The sequence below is a fragment of the Pan troglodytes genome, chromosome 14, assembly GCF_028858775.2.
Source record: "Pan troglodytes isolate AG18354 chromosome 14, NHGRI_mPanTro3-v2.0_pri, whole genome shotgun sequence".
In the NCBI taxonomy this organism is placed as follows: domain Eukaryota; kingdom Metazoa; phylum Chordata; class Mammalia; order Primates; family Hominidae; genus Pan; species Pan troglodytes.
This window is the reverse complement of record NC_072412.2, coordinates 42,301,142-42,322,371: the sequence shown is the minus strand read 5'-3', so window position 1 is coordinate 42,322,371 and position 21,230 is coordinate 42,301,142. Positions and strand designations below refer to the sequence as shown.

Here is a 21,230-nt window from a genome sequence, read left to right as displayed (position 1 = left end):
GAAATAAACAGCCCATAATAATGGCTAGATATTACCACATAGAGAAGATACTGAGTTCCTCAACAGGAGAGGAAATAGCCTCAATAATATTTGCATTTTGAAGAGAAAGGCAGATTTTATATACTACATAAATAATTTAGGAGAACAGTACTTAGATATATTATTTGAGGTCGTGTGCTGTGAACTCTATGTCCGAACCTTCTTTGTGGCCTAGGGATTCTAGAGCCTATGCTCTGTATGGACCCCAGACCAAGGTTAATGGCCATCCGTACCCAAATGAGACTTGTCCATCCTCTCGAGAAAATATGTGAGATTAAGAAGAGTGATTAATTAAAAGTTAACAAAATGAGTTCTAACCCAACCCCAAAATTAAGCATTTATTTCTACTTATGGCCAAGAAGTTTCAGGTAAGCTCCAAACCATCAACAAGGGATGCATATACAAACATACAGACATGACTTGCATGCAAGCAAATAAACCTAGAGGGCTCAATTACGGTATTCCTGCCTCACAAGAGGTATGGCTTAGCACTGCCTGATACCCTGAGCAACAAGGAACAGGAGGAACATTCAGTAGCATCTATGGAAATAGTCGTGAGCCCAAAAGGTGGACAGAAGCAGAAGATTACCCTAGTGCCTCATGAAGGCAGCAGGGGAGGGGACAAGGCACCAGGATTAGTGGTATAAAAGCAGCCAGGAGCAAGGATGCACCAGCAGGTGAACTCCCCTTCCTCTTAGTTCTGTATGCTACTCAGGAGCCATAGGGCTTCCTAGACATTTGTTTTTATGATTTAGATTATTAAATATTCCATAGTGATTTTCACACCACTTCATTTCTGCTAACCACACGTGAGACCAGGAAGGGGAGAGTTGTGAAATGCACCAGCCAGTGCTGGTCTGACTCCATCTTTGACATTGGTCTTCGGCAAGGATTCCTTGCCTGGTACTCTCCAGCTCTCCCAGGATGGTTCTGCAGTGCTGCAAAGGGCAGTCATTCTCTGTTTCTTCACACACTGCTCATCTCCAACCTCATCCATCTCATTGACACATAGCTCACTGGGATGTGGCATTTCTTTGAGGAAATATGTAGGAAAATGACAAAGAAAAAAGTAGGTACAAAGATAGAATGAAGAAAAAAGGGAAGAAAGGCGGGAAAGACTGGAACAGGAAGAGCTGCCTAAGTGTCATGGTGCCCTGCACGTCAGCCCTTCTAAATTGACCCTGGCAGGCGGCAGAGCAGCAGTTTTCACCATCATGCAGCTCTCCTGCCAACTCTAGCTGTGAAATCTGCTTGCATCAAAGGTATGTTTGCAGTTGCACAAATATCCACACTTAATGAAATGCTTATCCTAAAATAAGGCTCTTGAATTGGAAGCAAAAAAGCTCAAATGTCAGTCTACAAGTAACATGTTTGGTGGTCTTCCTGGGGGAAACAAAGATTGGACTTGGCAATAAATATGTTTAAATTTCCCACAACAAACTGAAGTGTGTCTTAATCCTTCCAACCTCAAAACTCTTCCCAGCTCTGATGGAGACCCCCCCTTCCCTTGCGGGGGCCTAACAGTGAGAACTATCCCCAGTTGTGAGTTCATGGCCACCAAATGCAGCTACACCTTCCCTCCTTACTGACCTGCCACCATGCCCAGGGGGACCTGACATCCTGTTTGTAGCCAGCTATAACTGGGCATTTAAATCAAACCTCCAAGACTATGAACCCCACACTGGTGGCTTTAAATCTAACCTAGGGTCTCACAAAAGTCAGAAATTCAGCAAACTGCACCTCAATGTTTATCTCCTCCACGTGTTCCTAATTCAGGCAGAGCAAAAGTTGAATTTGGAAGGAAAGCTGTTGCCCAAAGGAAAAGGCATTCACATGTTTTGTTACAGTTTTAAATTATGTTTTTATCGAAAGACAGCAAGAGTTTCCTGAAGAAGAAAATAAAAAAAAAGACTGCATTTCTAAGCTGTGCAGACATCAGAGCCAGGGAAGTCTTTCCCTGTCACCCTCTCTGGGCAGCAGCCCCTTGCCAGGTATATGGAGGCCATTCTCTGAAAACTCTAGGTTCCCCTGAAGACATTCCGCCAGGCTTGGAACACTTAATAGAGCAGAAATCTATTAATTTTTTTTTCCAAGAAAAACCTCAAAGTCTCAGCTTTCCCAGCTTGAAACTGTCCTTGCAGGGGAGACTTGTGGCCGTGATGCTCAGTAACACGTCGTTTCTATTGTTCTATCAGCCTCTCTGTGAGATTACAGAGTGGCTTTCTCTGTCTGGACAATTTCCAGACTGTTCAGTGTATGCTGGTGAGCTACTTATGTTTGAGACTTGCAGAATCTAATTTGCAAAGGCAATTTCTTTCCATGCCAACTTTTAGGAAGATGACTTGAAACTATGGGAACAGTATACAAGTACAATCTACATCAAGCCCCAGTACCTGTGTCAGTATAATTCTCTGCCCCCTCACTACACACACGCACAATCACACACACATATATGTATAACATATAAGTCTCACAGCTGTAAGCATATATATCATTCCTGACCATTTTATATGACAGTATTCAAACTAGTCCCCTTGGTAAAAATGGAATAACCATCAGCCTGGTATTCAGAAAAAATGTTGGCCTGATTTCCTGAATAAATGGCTTGAGTCAGCAGGTCAAATTCAGCTTGGTGCACCATTCATTAAAAATTCTAAATAATTAGATTTTGTATTGATAACTCAGCTTCTCCATCTATCTTATCGCCCTTTTTGTCTGCAATGCAAATTCTGCCTGTTTTTAAGCCTACCTCGATTCCCATTTCTTAGGTCCTTACCCTAAGATCAGTCCAAATCAATCACCATCTTCTCTAGATTCCTACAATTTATCATCATTCCAACCATCTTGAACAACCCACTTCTGACAGGCTTATCTCCCCAACTCAGATCATGTTCCTTAAAGTGGAGAATTTGTATGTATTCCTTGCAGAACCTAACACAGTAATGAGCCTATGCAGGTAGATACATTAGTAACACTCATCGATTGATGATTGCATTGATGGAAGTGCAGCAGCCTCAGTCAGCTCATGAATCTGTTTGGAGTGGTTAGGTGAGAAGTACAAATCTTCCTTCTGCATATTATCTGCAGGTGATCTTGAAGATAAACACACATCACTCCAGTTAACTTTAAGATGTGTATAAAAGTCTCGTGGACTGACAGTTAAAACTGAGGTGGTAGAGATCACATCATCCAACTTTCTTATTTTACAGGTTTTAATTAGATATATGTTTTCTTGTCTAATTGTTGTGCCTGTGAGTCTTATGTTCTCTGAGGCTATGCTTCTCGAACTTTAATAAGCAATCGAATCAAAGATAGCTTTTTAAAACACAGATTGCTGGGCCCCACCCTAGAGTTTTCCACTGGGCAGGTCCAAGCTGGGGCCTGAGAATTTGCATTTCTAGTAAGCTCCCAGATAATGCCAGTGTTACCAGTCTGTGGACCATACTTTTCCACAAACTCTCCACCCCAGGACAGGCTAGGTGCCACTCTGGGCTTCCCCAGCACCCTGGCTCTTCCTTTGTCATGGCTTATATCATACTGTATTTAATATATTTTATATGGCTTATATCATACTGTATTTTAATACATTTTACATAGCTGGCTGCCCTATAGACTCCTACATTCTTTGATAGCAGGAACCACTATTATTCATCTTTGAATCTTGTTGTCTTAACACAAAATGTACCCTTATTGTAGGTACTCAATAAATGAAAAGAGGAGGAGGCTCAATAAATTCAATCAAATTATACTGAACTGAGGTGTACAGATACTTCATTTAATCCAAATGTTGAATTTTGCTGCCATTCAGCCCCCAAAAGAAAATACATCATTAGTAATTGTGAGACTCTGGTTCTTAAGAAATCACACTGATTTGGATAATATGCAAAAAAGGTCAGTGGACCCATAACTAGCCGCTCCTAACAAGGTCCATCCAAGTCCACATGACAGGCACAATGCCGCCTGTTGGGAGCACGTTGGATCACAGAGCAGTCACGGTCCTCCAGGAGCACATGCCCAATGAAGAGAGGGCACACGACTGAAAAGGGAACTCACTCAAGACTGACTGCAGGCTTCTCAGTAAGGAACAGACTTGGGGTGGGATCAAGGGCTAGAACCAAGTGGAGAAGCTATAGTTTCCGGAGAGATCATTCAGACAGAAGGCAGCATGGACTAAAGGCCCTGGGGTATCACTGCCTGGGGCCCAGTCATGATGCCACTAACTTCCAGGTGTGTGAACTTAAGGAAGCTACTTACTATCATTATCTCCATTTTACAGATTAAACAGTGAGGCATACTTGTGCCTCAGTGTTTCATCTGTAAAATGGAGATAGTAAGAGACCAGCACCTGCCATCTACCAAGCACTCAATAAAAGCTGTTAGTATTATTATCACCACTATTATTTGTATTATTTGGTTTATAATCAGAAGATCTCCGATGCACCATGCAGAAGCAATCAGGAACGCTTGGTTCTTGGAATAGTTCTCATGTGTGGCATATGCAAGGCAGTGGTGAATAGAGAGAATTCAATTTGGGGGTGTGAGAGAAGGAAGATATTCAATGTTTACTAAGATCTCACAGTATGCCAGGAAAACCTTGTAAAATTTGATTTTACTTTAATAATAATCAAATCTTTCTCTTTCTCATTTATCAGATTGTGTCCCATCTATTTTTATGACCTAATTTACCACTAGAAAGGTCAAAAAACCCTCTAAATTTTAATATTATCATTAGTAACATAAACTCAGCAGGTGAAAATTATGATAGTGGGTGCTTTGTAGCAGAGAAAAATAAGAAATGTCATACTGAGAAATGAACTGAGAAAATAACATGCCAGGAGCACCATAATAAAATTAATCTTTACCAGCAATAGAGTTAGTATCATACAAGATAAATCAAACCGACTAATTCTGGATGCACATACATACATTTTTAAAAAGTATTTCACTTGAATGTCTTCTGTTTGCTGCTCTATTTTTATTGGTTGAGGGGATTTTTCATGTTAGTACTTTTTCAGACTGTGAAGGGCGTGGACTTGAGTAGCTATAGCAGTGTGGGTTACATTTTCTACATACTGAAGAGAAACACACAGCTATTTTTGAGATCAAGTGTATTTTTCATTTGGTTATGTCTACAGTGGCATATAGTAAAACTAAAAATAAAATACTACAACAGTTTAAATAATGAATGGGGTTACTGGATACAAAGGGATTTTTTTTTTCTCATTTTTAGATCATTTTTAACATGGCTGTCACAAAACTAGACCAAAAGAAAGTCATTTAATTGCCAGCTTGAGACCACAATTTAAGCATGGTGTGAACTGTGATAGTCATTATTAAGTTATGATCCAGGCAGCAGTGATCCTCTTAGTATTTAATGGGAAACATTAAGAAATTGAAATGATCCTTTCCTATCAAAGTCTCTGTTCTTTATGTAGAATATTCTACTTGGGAGCTATATATTATGTATCATAATCCTATTTTTCAAATAAGAATTAAACAACAATATATACATACATGTATATATGCAAACACATATATATGTTATATGTATGTGGGGGGGTTATATATAAACTATAAAAGGCAAATATCTGAATGTTAATAGCATTTATATCTTGGTAGTAGAATTTCAGTTAATTTTTAATCTTTACTTTGTATATTTTCTACAGTGAATACATATTTTTATTTGTAATGAGAAAACAAAGGTTATTACTAAGAAAGTCTACTAGAAAATATGTCTTATATTTTGGAAAAGAAAGGAAAAAGGTTATATATTTTGGAAAAGAAAGGAAAAAGGTTATAAGCTTATGGTTTGGTCTCCAAAAAAATTAAAAGTTAATACTTAAAACATTGAAAGCATTGATAATAGATACAAATGAAAAATTAACTTCCTTACCTCCTTCAGCCTATGAGATTAAAGAAATTGTGTTATTTTAAAATGATACTACAATAAATGCATTTAGAAACCAAAAGGCTGTAAAATGTCCAAAGCGATTGCATAGTTTTTTTCACTATCCACCATACATATATATTCCTCATAGACTTCTAGCTGACTCCAGGCCCAGGGTACTGACCAAACCCTTATGATGGCCAGTCATTTTCACCCATGAGGTCTGGCCTGTCTATGTAGTAACAAATTCATTTGATGTAATATTAGAGGGTCTACTATTTATATTTTTTCTTTTAAAAATATCAGTTGCATCTGTGTACAGAGCACTGTGCCAGGTACTGAGGACACTGTTGCTCTGTAGAGATTATAGGTACAGTCATCACAAAAAATTCAAACAGATGTCTTTGAGGGTGAAAGGCAGCACTGTTGCTACTTCTGTGGGGACAACAGGTGCACTGGGACCATGCGAGAGGCTGGAAAGGGGTATTCCCAGCCTGAATGCCACGGTAGATATAACCAAATGAAAAAATACACTTGATCTCAAAAATAGCTGTTTCTCTTCAGTATGTAGAAAATGTAACTCACACTGCTATAGCTACTCAAGTCCACGCCCTTCACAGCCTGAAGTACTACCATGAAAAATCTCCTGACGCTTCCATTGTGCAGACCTTGACTATGGAAGGCTGCTGGGAAAGGGCACAGGTGGTGAGAGCCCATCACCCTCATCTTCCCTATTTCCAGCTGCCTTTCTAAGACCTCAGCTCCAATATTTTAAAATATTAGAGACAATACTTTTTTATTTATGTATTTATTTATTTTTTGAGATGGAGTCTCACTCTGTTGCCCAGGTTGGAGTGCAGTGGTGTGATCTCGGCTCACTGCAACCTCCACCTCCCGGGTTCAATCAGTTCTGCCTCAGCTTCCCAAGTAGCTGGGATTACAGGCGCATGCTGCCATGCCTGGCTAATTTTTATATTTTTAGTAGAGACGGGGTTTCAACGCATTGGTCAAGCTGGTCTCCTGACATCAAGTGATCCACTTGCCTTGGCCTCCCAAAGTGCTGGGATTACAGGTGCAAGCCACCGCACCCAGCCTAGAGGCAATATTTCTAATTCTTCGTGATCTCTGATTCTGGTATCAATATTCTGCTAGCTGTGTAGACTTGACTTGTTTAAATGATTTTAGCTCGCCCCTCTCTGCTTCACACATAGAATCTTTCCATTCTTCCTTCAGAATGGCTTCTTTCCATTCCTTCCGAATGGCTTCTCTATCCACCTTTTCTTTCTCTTCCTGTCACCTCTGTGGTTCCACCTTATTGCCACATCCTTGGGGTGTGGCTGGAGAAGCACCTGGGGCCTCCTTGCCTGAGCCTCTCCACCTGCCCAGCCAATCCTGCATGTGGCCCAACCACAGTCTTTTGGAGTGCTCCTTTGACCTTGGCCTTCCCCTACCCACATCCTTCAAATCAAGAGAGCATGTGTCCCACCTCTTCTTCTTCATTGGCCCCAGCACTCTGCCTTTGAAATCCCTCCCTGTTGCACAGACTGTGGTTAAAAGTCACACTAAAGAAGTCCGTCACCCGCAAACAGCAGCAGCCAGCCAGCCCCCTCAGTCCCTGCTAATGCTGCTCCTCAGCCAGCCCCTGGGTGGCTTCCTCCCTGCTCCCCTTTCCTTTCATGTTTGTGCAAGAACCACAGCTCACCAGGCCTGCCTGGAGCCTGGCTGGCTCCTGAGTGAGCTAGGACTATAGGCAGCCCTCAGGAGGGATTTGGTCACAGAGCGCCACAGGCACTCAATATCCACGCAACTGGCAACCTAGTATAGTGGTTAGGACTCTGGAGCGAGACAGCATTGGTTCAGATCCTGAGTCTGCTTCTTACTAGTTCTGTGACCTTGGGCAAGTCATTAGCCTCATTATTCTTCATTTTCTTAACCTGTAAATTAAGAATGTAATAGCCTGACTTCGAAGAGCACTTATGACAATTGAGTTTATATTTGTCAAGTGCTTATAACACTTCCTGCATATAGTAAGTACTGTACAGATGTTTGTTAAATAAATATAACCAAAGATGACCTAGAAAGAAGGCCACCAGGATAAATGCTGTATCTGGATATCTCTGGCACTAAACTACACTGAGTTTTTATCTTTCTTTAAAGGGTCCTTCGTGTGACCCGTAACTAGTTCTCGCCTATTTTAATCTTTGCAATTGGAAATCTTAGAAAACACGGTTCTTGGAGTTGTCTAAAGACATAATGTATGTGCTCCCGATCCGGCAATTGAACCCCAATAAGGTGGAACATGTCAGAATGTAAAATATGGTCACATCATGATGAATCACTGCATCTTGGAGCCCCACACATCTGCTTTCAGATTATCTCTCTGATGCTGAAAACTATTGGGCCTCTGAGGCTCCCCTTATACAGACCTTGACCATCAAAGGCTGCTGGGAAAGGGCAGAGGTGGTGAGAGCCCACGACCCTCGGGATGGGCAGTGCCAAGATTTCACAACTGATTAGATCAGCAAGGCCTTGGGATTGCTGCCCCACAGGAAATTCCTGCGATCCTGCTCACTATTTGGGGATGGATGCATTCTTATGTTCCCATAAGAAACCATAAAAAATTCTAAAGCTTAGTCACTCATGCTCATCAATCCTTTCCTCATCCATTTGGTTTTTTATTGTTTTTCTCACTCTGCTTCCTCTTTCCTCTCTAATTCTTACTGGCATCAGAAATAAAGGATAAGTTTATATGGTCTGTACCAAGCTGGCTACCTGAATCTGAAGGGAAGGTCTAAGTCAGGGAAAAGGGCACAGAGCAGGCATGGAATCAGGGAGCAGGAAGACACTGTGGAGGTCATCCACTTCATTCCTGTCTTTGTACAAACAGCAAAAATGAAACAAAGAAACACAGCAGGCCAGCGGCAAATAGAACCAGTGTCTTCTATGTCCAAATCATCATGTTTTCAATATTCCAGGCCATTGTTTGAGGCTCATTCTTTCATTTATCAGCCACTGGGCACCTGCTATGTGCCCATAAAGGAAAGTGTGAAGGGATATCTCCATTCTCCATCCTCCCCCAACCACAGTTCTAATCATATAAGGAATAATTTGAAGGTTATTGGCAACTGGCACATCATTTGATGGATTGCTTTTGATACTTTGCAAAATGTGAGTAAAGGATAAGAATGTAGCTGATACACATCTTGACAATTATCTATAGGGCCCCAGATTTCATGAAGTGTGATGTTTAAGAGTAGGGCCTATGAGCAATTAGCAGAACTGAACCAACAGCACAAGAAGGCCATGGAACAAGCAGGCAGGGAAGGAAAACGAGCCTTGTGGTATGCTGCTGGCAGAGTCCGGGGTGACATGGAGAATCTTTACCACATAGATCTTGTCGACTGTCCCACTCATCTTGCACTAGCAGCTATGGAGGCCGCCAGCCCTTGGAGGGTCATAGGGGAAGTCACATGGCGGTGGTTTCTCTATTTAGGGGGTGGGTGATGTCACTCAGTATGTTACTTAATTAAGTATTCAGCGACTGGCTATCCTTACATATAGCTCTTCAAAACAACAACTGTATATCATTGGTTTCTTTTTCTTTCTTTAATTATAAGGATAATAACAACAACACTGACAGAAAAATAGAGAAAATAGAAAATATCCACTATTTTTGAACACAACCACAGTTATCATTTTTGCATAAATATTTTTATATAATTGTAGTCAAAGTCTTATACAGAATTGTTGCATGGATTCAGTACCCCAAGTATATATTAACACTTGTTCCATATCCAATCAATCCTGTGAATCATACAAGTGAGTAATGGTTGTAATAATCATGCCACAATCTATTCCTAGAAATTTATAGTTTTTGAAAGCGCTGTCTCACTTATATTTGGTCCTCACAGCAACCATGGGGAAGAGGCATATGGTATTATCCATGTTTTTCATTAAAGAAAGTTAAGGCTTAGAGAAATGCCCTGCCTAAAGTTATCTAGTATGTAAATAATGTGACAGATTTAGAACACAGCTTCCATTTGGCCATTCTGCCTCACTTGCTTAGATGTGATTACTGTCTAAAGAAGGCAGTGGTTTTGTGGAGGAAACAAACAGGTGAAATGTGATGTATAAGTGATGAACTGCCATATAAGTGGCGTAGGAAATGTGTGCAGATAAGGAAGCCTTGCAAGTGGCCTGAAACAGATGCCTCTGGGAGATACAGGACTTGTGCTGTGTGTAAAATGTAAGTAGGAAGTGGCAAGGCAAGGAGGAGAGAGCTTTCCAAGAGCATTTCTGGACATAGCATAGAAAGAAGATATGCTAGTTTGATAGGAGTAAGCCCAAAATGCCAAGCAGTAGCATCTGACTTTTTCCTGTAGGTTGTCAAAAAGCATCTGAAGTTTTAACCAGAGATAGATGAGATAAAAGTCACATATTAGAAAATTGACCTGGTGGTATTATGTAAGATAGACTGGAAGAGGAAGAGCCTAGAGGCAGAGACAAAGTAGGAGGTTCCTGCAGCGGTTAAAGTGGTCAAAGTGTGAAATCTGCCAGGTGCAGTGGCTCATGCCTGTAATCCCAGTGCTTTGGGAAGCTGAGGCAAGAGGATCGCTTCAGGCCAGGAGTTCAAGACCAGCCTGCTCAACCTAGTGAGACCGCATCCCTAAAACAAAGTATGAAACGAGTAGAACCGAGAGTAGAGCACTAGTGGAAATGGGAATGCAGCAGGAGAGACATCTCACAGACACTTGAGAGAATTTGCATTTAGAGACATCTTAAAAGCACTTAGGGGATAGTAGAGAATGAATCAAAGACAAAATGAGGGTTTGAGCGCCAGCAAGTGGAAGAATGATGCTGACTTTAATAAAAACAGAAAAGTTAGAAGAGGATGCAGTTTGATGAGTGAGATGAACTGGGTTTTAGTCATAAAATTATAGAATTTTAGAAAATTACATTAGGAAGGACCTGGACTCAGATTTTTTTTTTTTTTTTTTGAGACAGAGTCTCGCTCTGTTGCCCAGGCTGGAGTGCAGTGGTGCAAACTCAGCTCACTGCAACCTCCACCTTCCGGGTTCAAGCAATTCTCCTGTCTCAGCCTCCCAAGTAGCTGGGACTACAGACATGCACTACCATGCTCGGCTAATTTTTGTATGTTCAGTAGAGACAGGGTTTCGCCATGTTGGCCAGGTCTTGACCTCCTGACTTCAAGTGATCCACCTGCCTCGGTCTCCCAAAGTGCTGGGATTACAGGCGTGAGCCACTGCACCCGGCCTAAGGACATTTCTTTAAATGAAGCTTTACATAGGAGCCCTGTATCATTAAGCAAAAGAAAGGAGTGAAAGAGTAGAATTCCAGAGATGTGTCCCCTTGGACCATCCATGTCACCTCTATAAAGCTAATGAGGTTCCATCAAGTACTATTCAAAGATGTTTGGCCCTACCCAGCCCCTCATTTTTAGACAAGTGATCTGGGTCTTGAAGATGTTGAGTAATTTGCCAAGGTCACCTGGCTGCTGGAGGAAGAGCCAAGGCTGAAACCCAAGTATTTAGTGTCTCTTCCACTGCCTCATGGCCACCTCTCATTCTGAATTTGAACTGGGCATTGGTAAATTCAGGCAGACAAGCCCAGTGGTCAGTTGGTGGTAAAGAACAGAAGCTTAAAGAATTAAGATTGATCATAGCTGAACCCATGAGAATGAAAGAAAGGGAACAGGTAAGAAAAATTGGGGAGCACACTTTGGCAAGGGCCAAAGCTAGAGAAGAGGAGGAAGAGAGTAGCCTCTTCTTTACATTCACTGGGCCAGCAGAGGGAACAAAAAAGCCAGTGAAGACTAAACAAGAAATTAAGAGGAAAAAGACCAGGACCTCCTGTGTAGCAGATGTGAGGCAGATGGTTTAAGAGGGGCCAATGTCAAGGGTGTCAAATATCACATGGTAAGAGGACTGGGAAAATAATCATTTGGCAAGAAGAGGGTCACTGGAAATATCTCAGAGTAGATTTGTTGGAGTGACTGATGAAAAAGCTGAGATTTCAGATGATGAGGCAGTAGACACAGGTGGACAACATGTATTCAAGAAGCTTTGCAACAGAAAGAAAACAGCCCTAAAGGTAAGGAAACCACAGGAGTAATTAAGTGAAAGCAGTAGCAGAAGGATTTTATAAGGCGGGGAAGCCATTTTCTTGGTCCTTAGGGGCTTGGGTAGGTGGAGAGAAACAAAAACAAAATAACAAAGCATGATATTAGCTCAATAAACTATTGAAAAAGAGCTCCTGTAAATGATAAATTACTTTGATCATTTCTCAAAGTAAGTGATGAGGACTCTTAGAAGGGAAATTTCTGCCTTCAAGTAGCTAACTCTTTAAGAAGTCTTTTAAAAAGTCTGTGACATCTAGTTTCCAGTTATTGAAAACCTCTTCTCCAGCCCTTTAATGATTCCTTCTACGTATCACAGAAATTAGAGTTAAAAGGTAGGCTGAGAAAAGATTTATTAGGTAATCTCCAATCTCATGTCAAGTGCAGAATTGTTACCTGCAGTGCATTTTCTAGTCTGGTGTGCTTTTACTGTGTTCTTCCCACTTCCTTTGGGAGACTACTTCATAATCCAATAGATCTCACTGAGAGGAAACTCTTGATCTCCATCCTAATGTTCCCATCCCGCTGTGTACTTTGTATACCACTAACAATTCATACTTAGTAACCTTCCTCACCTCCCACCCCATCCCCACTCACTCACTTCTACTTTGTAATTGCTAGGCATCTGGAACCTCTTTTCTGGAATATCTGGTAGACTCATCATTCTTCTGGGCATGTTGCATCTATCAGGCTAAAGGATTTTAAGGTGATAAAAGGATAAAGGGTCTTCATAACTTTATGTTTCTAATGATAAAACTTTCCCATTCTGATAAGGTCCTTTCCATTCTCTAGAGATTTGGGGTGGAGAGAGTAATAAGGACCATGAACTTTTTAAGAAAGGAGCAAAACCATGTGTAATTTATGATTCAATGTCCTTATGTGTTCCCCAATTACTAAAAAGATAAGTTGGAATGTCCTGTTTAGAGAATATGAAATCCAACTGAGAGACTGTTCCCAGAAGAATTTTGGCTTCACCAGTCTACTCTCATGGATCTTATAACCTGAGCATCTCCGTAGAGGGGTCCAGAAGGATGCCAGCACATGTAGTGGTTTGTGTTATAAGATAGAAACACTGAGCTTAGGAATCTACCTTTTTTATATCAAGTGTAAGCAAGCCTGCTCTTTGTCCCACAAGAAAACATCAAGATTTCCTGCTGCAAACAAAACCAGAGAAAGGCCCCATAAAAAGAGCTGTCAGAGCCTTGCTTCTAAGTTCAGAAACGTGCACATCCTACTTCCTGGCTAATCCTACTTCCTCCAAAATATTTTGACAAGATGCTATAGAAACCTTAAGTTGAACATTTCCAAAACTGAACACACAATCTTCTCCCAGACTAGCTTCTTTCTCCATTTTCCTATTCACTGAGCCACCTACTTGTTCTCAATATTTTCATCAGCCACCAGGTCACCAGATTTTTTTTTTAGTTTCACCTCTTAAATGCTGTTTGCACTCTGCATGGGTTTTGACTGTCATCATCAAAAGGCAAAAATGGATACACTTTTGCAGTAGGCTGACTCGTTTCATTTGCCTCCAAACCAATGTCCTAAAATGCAGAACTGAAAACTCTTCACTTGTTAAGCCTCCCAGATAAAATCTACACTTCTTACCATGATCTACCTACTTCTCCAGCTTCATCTTCTCATATTTCTTTCTTTTAGACCTTTTATAAGAATTGCTTTCTGGTCCCTGGGTAAGCTTGCACTTCTGATCAGTTTGAATGCCATATCCTTAAAAACTTAGAACTTCTTGGCATATAGTAGGCATGTGGTGTATATATGTAGCAGAAATATTTATTTGGTGGCTGAAAGTAAAAACAGGCTTAGCTTAAGTGCAACAGGGAATTGGTTTGGGAATTAATTAATTCCACATTCTCTCTGTGTATTCCCTTCGCCTTAACCAATCATGATGATGGAGCTCTTTTGACAAATGCGATAACTTAGATTTCTAGACATTAAATAAAAACAAAGAGAGAGGGTACAGTTGTTGCTTATATCTACTTTGTAGACTACCCCATACTTGGAGATTATCGATAATTGTCCTTATCTTGTTCAACTGAACAATACCAATATAAATACAGACAAATCAAATTAACCTTATTTTTCTAAGGAACCCATGATTAGTGAGTCATTAAAACAAAACTCTCCTTTTCTAATAATTGGAAAAGGTAAAACCACAACATATAATGTGGCTGTCTAAAATCACTATCCTGTCTTCTATCCCTTGAAACACAGCTATATTAACTTTAACTGTTCTCTTTGGCAAAATGGATGACATAAGCATTCACCCATCTAATTAGCTCTGTGACTTTGTCAGCAAGAGCCTGAGCTTATACCCTGCCCAAGGCAGGCTTAGGATCTGGAGCTTAGTCAGTAGTGACTCTTTTGAGTGGTCACAAGTTGGTCCACTTCACTCAATGCTATGCTATAGACTATTTAATATGCTTGGACACACCGTTGACTCTAATGGAAATGATGTTTTCCCTTTTGGAGATTCTTGAGGCCAGTTTATTATAAGATGCAAGCAAGCATTCCTTGGAGCCTGCCTGATCAGCTTCAATGATACTGTACCACTTCCAGCATAGTTCTTCTGCCTCCTAGAGGAGTCAGAAAAACAGCTCCATCTCCAACCTGGACAAAACTCACAGATGTCCCCAAAAGCTGAGATGTCAGCCAAGCCTTGGGTGTCCGTCAAGCCAAGGCCTGCTGGATTGTTGTGGGAGCCATGCAGAGAGATGTGTCCACTCCAGTCACTGGCCATGACTGCGTGAGAACACACCATTTGTGGTCAGCAGAGCACACACTCCAGTATCCAATCTCAAGAAATACTTCCACAGAATGGTGACCCTAAGACTCTTATCTTTCCATACTAATTTTTCCAACCCTAAAACATCACCAAAGCAAGAGTCACTGGGTCTTATCTGGCTCCTTGTAGACATTGTTGATGCAGCAGCATTTCTTTGAACCTTGCTCAGAGTCCCCCTTTCTATGTGACTCCACTTTTGGACCTGGGGAGAAAACAGCATTCTCAGGTGGTCTGTCTGTTCCACCCTTGCCTTTCTCTGCTGGCTCCTGACATCTGCCTGCCCTCTACAGTCCATTTCCCTCAATGAACCTGGATCTTCAACTGTGTGATGGCCCCAGGACACCACTCAGTCTTGGCAATTAATGTGGGCCTGTTATCTGCTAAACTCATTCTGAATAATTTCATTTGGCCCCAATTATCATCCAGGCTGTGAACAGATCACCCTCTCTTGGAGATATTATTTCCACTCAGCTCCAGGGTTCATTTTTTGTATTTTTTTAATGATGCAATCATTATCCTAGTTAATGTTCTTCCATCCACTTTCTTCCTACACCTCTCTTGGGAGACCTTACAAAGCTTCAGCTTGCATCTGCTCAACAATCTTAACCTCCCAGGCCTGGAAGTCCATCTGCCATGTCCCTGTGGGACCTATTTGTCCTTAGGGCATACAACTAACAGAATTCAGCAGGCCCATTGACCCCACTACCCTAGAAAGATGATGTGTACACACAGACCTGCTCTGTTCCAATGGAGAAAGTGCCTAATCAGCCTAATAGGAAAGTACCAAATGTTATTTTATCATAGCAGGAATTTCTATTTCCTTTCCTGCAATTCCTCTTTATAAATGTTCTAATCCCATCTACATAATAAGCCTTTGGATTTGTTCTGTTTTAAAATTCTTCATTGTGTTTCCATTGAGGCTGGCTCCCAAGATCCTGTTTTTGATTTGTAAGAGCATCTCTAGTAACCTTTGATGTACAGCTGGCTCCAGACTTAGCTTAGACCACTCCCCAAACTCTTTCTGACTCCTGTCCTTATTGGGATTTTCCTACCATCAGCCTGAGGCCTGTTATACCCTCTAGCCAACCAAGTTCTTCCCTGTGATATATCATCACATCACTGTGATTTTCTCAATTCTTTACCTTATCCATTTTCATTTCTCATTCAGTCATCATCACTTGCTCTTCAGCAAATAAGTGGGACCTTAAGTGGAGCCTCTAAAATGCTTATCAGATATTACCAACTGCAATTTCTCAGTAGAGCCTTCTTTCATGGCAATTTCTAATTACCCCTGGATTACAAAGTAGTAGCTCATAAGTTAAATTAAGCTCAAAGATCTGTTTTGATGGCATGTGCTGGGTTTATTTTTCTTTGAATGCCTTTGGGTGTGGTTTTCACTTTTTGCAGGCTCGGCATGCTCCCAATACTTCCTGTACTCTTGGATCTGACCAGTTTTGTTACGTTGTACTAACTATCTAAATATCTCTCCTATAACCACTTCCAGTTCTGGGGACACCTGTCAACCCATTTGTTCAAACCTTCTGAATTCTTCATCCATTCGGCTCTCCCTACCTGTTCTCTATCATCCCTGCAGGTTCCCCACCACTGCTCAATATACTAGTCCTTCTTTGGAGCCATCTTTCAGTGAGCAACTTTCCTCCAGTAAGATTCAACTTCCCTAATGATTCTACTATCCCATATATGCAGGTCATATATGCAGATCATTAATTTGACTTTCCATTAAATCACTCTCCATTTTGAGTCCTAGTATCAAAAGTCTAGGATGATATGAGTTAAATCTTCATCTCTGTTTTTAAATGTAAAAGACCACAGAAAGAACTAAAAATAGTCCAGCCTCAATGTTTCACGTGTTATTGGCTTGTTGTACAACTCTTCATTTTTAGTTTTCAAAAAAAAGAATTTACCAAGCTTTGCTTTATCTGCCTCTTGCATTTATTCATGAGGATCCATACCTACTCAATTTAAAAACACTTCTAACAATTCTATCTTAGCTCCCCAATAGGCCCTATTTCTCCACACACTCAGAAATTTTTAGCATGGTATTATAAATCAGTTTCCTGCATGCTTTCCCAAAGATTATTCATCTTTGAAATAAAACATGTTAAAGTAGCTATAATCAAACACAGTTTTAATGAACAGAGTTTAATGAAAACATGGACAAAAATCTAAGATAACTTGTGCCAAATTTGCCACTTGTGCAGAGAATTACTTGGTATGCGGGGAGCAGTACCTAGGAGCCTAACTTTACATAATTACTTTCCTACTCTTGGGCAAATAGATCAATTGTATAAAAGATTTGATCTTTAGTTATAAATAGAAGTGATGACCTCATTTATAGAGTTTAAGAGATCTGGTGTTTTTTATTGACATGCACAGAATCTACATAAACCCATATATGGTTTTTGGCTTTTAACTTTATAGGAAATCAATGTGTTGACAGTTGCATTAGTCAACCAAGACCGAGAGAACAATATTGAGAAAAGAAGCCAAGGCTTAAAATCAGAGAAAGAAGCTCTGCTAATAGGTAAGGAAATTCTGTTTTCTTCATCTGTTCTCTTAAATAATTATTAGGTAATTAACTTAATATTTTAGTTATTAACTTATTAATTTAAACAGCATTGCCTTCTGGTAAAAGGTGAGATTAATTTCATCAAGATTATATTACATACATTTCAAATTAGTGGCATACAAACTAATGGGGGTTTTGCCTTTCTGTAACTGTATATATTAACTGATTGTCAGACATGAAACTGAGTTCAAGAATACGCTAATTTGCATCTCACAGGTTACAAATCTGAATTTCAAAGCTTGGGCATGTCACTTCCAACTGGAGGCCAGGTTGCATCTAGTTCCAAACCAAGCCATATCCCCAGGCTCAAGAGCAGCTTTGAACCCTGAGATTAAACTCTAAGCCCCTTAGCAGAGGCCACATCCTAAAGTCACTCCCAAGGCTAGACCTGCAATGCTGACAAATAGGGCCATGCAGGGTACTGATGCTAGGCTAATCCAGGACAATCGGCTTCAGGCTTCCCTGTCCAAGTATGGATCCTTTTGTCCAGGATGAACAAAAGAAGCATCCTTAGTGGATCCAGATGTCTTACTTATTTTCACGAGGAAGAATTCTTGATGAGGATGTGCTGGCAGTGTGCATGGAAGCCCATCTTAGATGCCTATATGTTTAAGGCTGTCTTTGAAGCCCTCAAATTCAGAGGAAGGGAAGCCACCACCCTCATGCTGTGATGCACAGAACTGATTCAAGCTGCACCTTGGCACTGACCCCAGTGTAGGGTTGCCAGGTGAGACTGGCTCCATGGTGGCATGGTTAAGACTGAAGAATGAGGCCAATGTACATGCAAGACAAACTGTTCTTCAGCAGTTCATTATCTGGCAGAAATAGTGCCTGGTTGCATTTTTTTTTTTTTGAGACAGGGTCTCACTCTGTTGCCCAGGCTGGAGTGCAATGGCACAATCTCGGCTCACTGCAACCTCCTCCTGCCGGGTTCAAGTGATTCTCCTGCCTCAGCCTCTTTAGTGGCTGGGATTACAGGTGCACACCACCACGCCCAGCTAATTTTGTATTTTTAGTAGAGATGGGGTTTTGCCATGTTGGCCAGGCTGGTCTCAAACTCCTGACCTCAGGTGATCCACCCGCCTTGGCCTCTCAAAGTGCTGGGATTACAGGCATGAGCCATCGCGCCTGGTCCCTGGGTGCATTTTGTAAATACTGCATGTGCTCACCTAAAAATGACAGGTACAACAGGACCTAGAGAAGCTGGCACATGAGGAATTAAATTCAAAAGATAGTCCAGAGTCCATCCATCATATATAGATTTTTCAACTACAGGGTTATTGAATATGACATCAACTTAGAGATACTCCGAGGAAAACCAATTATTTTTTTTTGCTCTGATGATATACAGCTGTAATAACATGCCATGCATGAGTCTCAGAAGACATGCTGATGTGCTATCAGTTCCAGGAACCCAAAATGAACCCATATGTAGTTGGTAACTGGATTTTTCTTCTATTGGAAAACATGTCCAAGTCTGACAACTGTTTCTCTGTCACTCAGTGTGACCAAGGTGTGATTTTTCCCTATAATGCTTTTAGGGTATGAACAAAGCAATTAATGATCTGCAGTAAACTTTTCCCTCTTTAAGTAGGAATAATTCTGTCCACTTGAAGGTTAAAAAAATGGGAACCAATCTCTATTTTTTTATTTCCTTCCTTTCACTAGAGATAGCTGCTGCTTTTATGTTTTAATTGGAGAACACAGTTCATTTAAAATGTTTTCTAAGTAGTTATTAGGTTTTATTTATATATGTACACACATACATGTACTTTTTTCAGTTGGCTACTTCAAATATTTTTAAATGATGTGCTTTATATGCAGTACATTAATGGGAGTAGGTAGGAAGATTACATTTATAACATGCTATGCCTGCTGATGTCTTTGGTATCACAAAAAACTATATAAAATTAGTTAATTCAAGTGTGTTAGAAAGAAAAATATTAGTCAGGATCTCCAATAAAAAGCATATACAACCAACTCTAAATTTTCCAAGACTTTTCCCCTCACTGTTGGTCTTTTGAACTAGTTTACTAATATTAGCATTTGAAGTTAGGAGTAGAGCAAAAGAGAAACAGGGGGTGACACTTATTTTGAATCAATATATGAGAATATTTAGGTAGAAGGGAGGCCAGAGACTTAAGTGATTAAAATAAACTTAGGAGTTTAACTTTCCCTTCAGTTATCCATTACCTTGCTACCTTTCTCAATATTTTATTTTATTATTCTTAATGACAGTTTGGCAACAGATGTGATTTCCTTGCCAAACCCACTTCCAAAACATCTATATACTTCTACTTTTTTGTATAATCCTCCAAAAGAGGATAATCCTCCAAAGAGAGAATAATCCTCCAAAAGAATGCCACAATGGGGAAGAGTTTCCAAGACTGGCAAAATGGATCCTGCCAAAAGCTGCAGTTGCTGCCTGCCACTAAATGATCCTATCTACTCATTGAGTTTGGTCATTCATACTTTGTAGATACCTGAATCTTGCGTCCATAAAGAGCTCCCCTGAAGCTTCTGGAATCTAGATACAGACTGTGGTAGGGACAAAACTGCTCTGGACCAGAATAGAGAAAAAGGATTTCCTGGTGCTGGGGCTACACTTTCCTGAAGAATTCTCATACACTGAATGATTCTAGGAGCCCTCTGGCCTTCTGGTACATCTGGAGCAGTCATAAATACTCTTTGCAATTCCCCCTGAAATCTTCCCTTGGAATAATTAAGTCAGTAGAGAGGACACAAAAGTCATGCTCTAGGCCAGCCTAGAAGGCCAAGGACACAGCGGAAAATCTCCCACAACTTGGAAACATTAATTGGCAAAATCTTCATCACATCTGCATGCTTATAGTGTATGCTGTATGCCAATATAGTCAGATGATCAGTGCCCTCTTGGGGCACATAAATGTTATATAAGAAATGCACACTGGCACAAAGCATTCCCTGGAAGAGAAAGGGAGTGAGAAAAAAGCTCTTCAAATGGATTCCATCTACAGAAAGAATAAAACTGAGGCTAGAACTTCCTAAACAATGAGCAATTCTAGTTACATATAATTATTTGTGACACTGATTTATCTGGGCAAAAGGGTGTATTCTGCCCAGACATTCTTATGACTATTGTATAAAACTAGAGTCTTTATTTCAAGGCATAAAGTTGATACTTATTAGAGAGGATCCGTGGGATTTCATTGACATAATTTGGAATTTTGCAGATCTGGATCCTAAGTATTATTAGAGTTCGACCATTCTGATGGACTTTCTTCTTGACAATTAATGGGTCTTCCAATTCAACTAAAGAAGACAGGCCCCTGGAAAATACTTTATTATTGTGATTTCTGGGTTATTCATTTTGTAATCAATTTTTGTGGAGACAGGTTGACATATAATTGGACCTTAGAGAATTCTATTTTTATGGGGGCATTGCAGGGTAGCATTTTGTTTCATAATGCTATAGTAACCACACATAAGGTCAGATTGACATTGCTCAATGTCTATGCCAGAACTAGTTCATTTCACATATGGCCTACATGTTGGATTGGCATACACTGAAGTTGTTTGGGATAGAATGAGTCATTACTTTTGATTTGGGGCCAAAGTTTTGGAGCTGTGTTTGGCTGGATATTGTTATAAAGGAAAAATGGATCAAATTTTTTTATTGACAAGCTAATAGTTCTGCAGAGAGCTGAGAGTATAACTCTCTGGGTCCGTATCACTCTATATTCTCTTGCTTTTTATTATAATTCCAACACAATAGATTTCAATCCCAGCAGCTCTG

At 40.4% G+C, this 21,230-nt stretch overlaps 1 protein-coding gene across 27 annotated transcripts in view; it reads left to right on the top strand.

Annotated features, from left to right (window-relative positions):
• The window catches only part of ENOX1 (ecto-NOX disulfide-thiol exchanger 1), a 584,882-nt gene that overhangs the window by 544,019 nt on the left and 19,633 nt on the right, over positions 1-21,230 (top strand). For all 27 annotated transcript variants that reach the window (XM_054665232.2, XM_003954252.6, XM_054665246.2 and 24 more), the window contains one exon: positions 17,308-17,410. In XM_054665232.2, the coding sequence (XP_054521207.1) occupies positions 17,308-17,410 (103 nt within the window). The remainder of the gene's footprint in view (positions 1-17,307; positions 17,411-21,230) is intronic.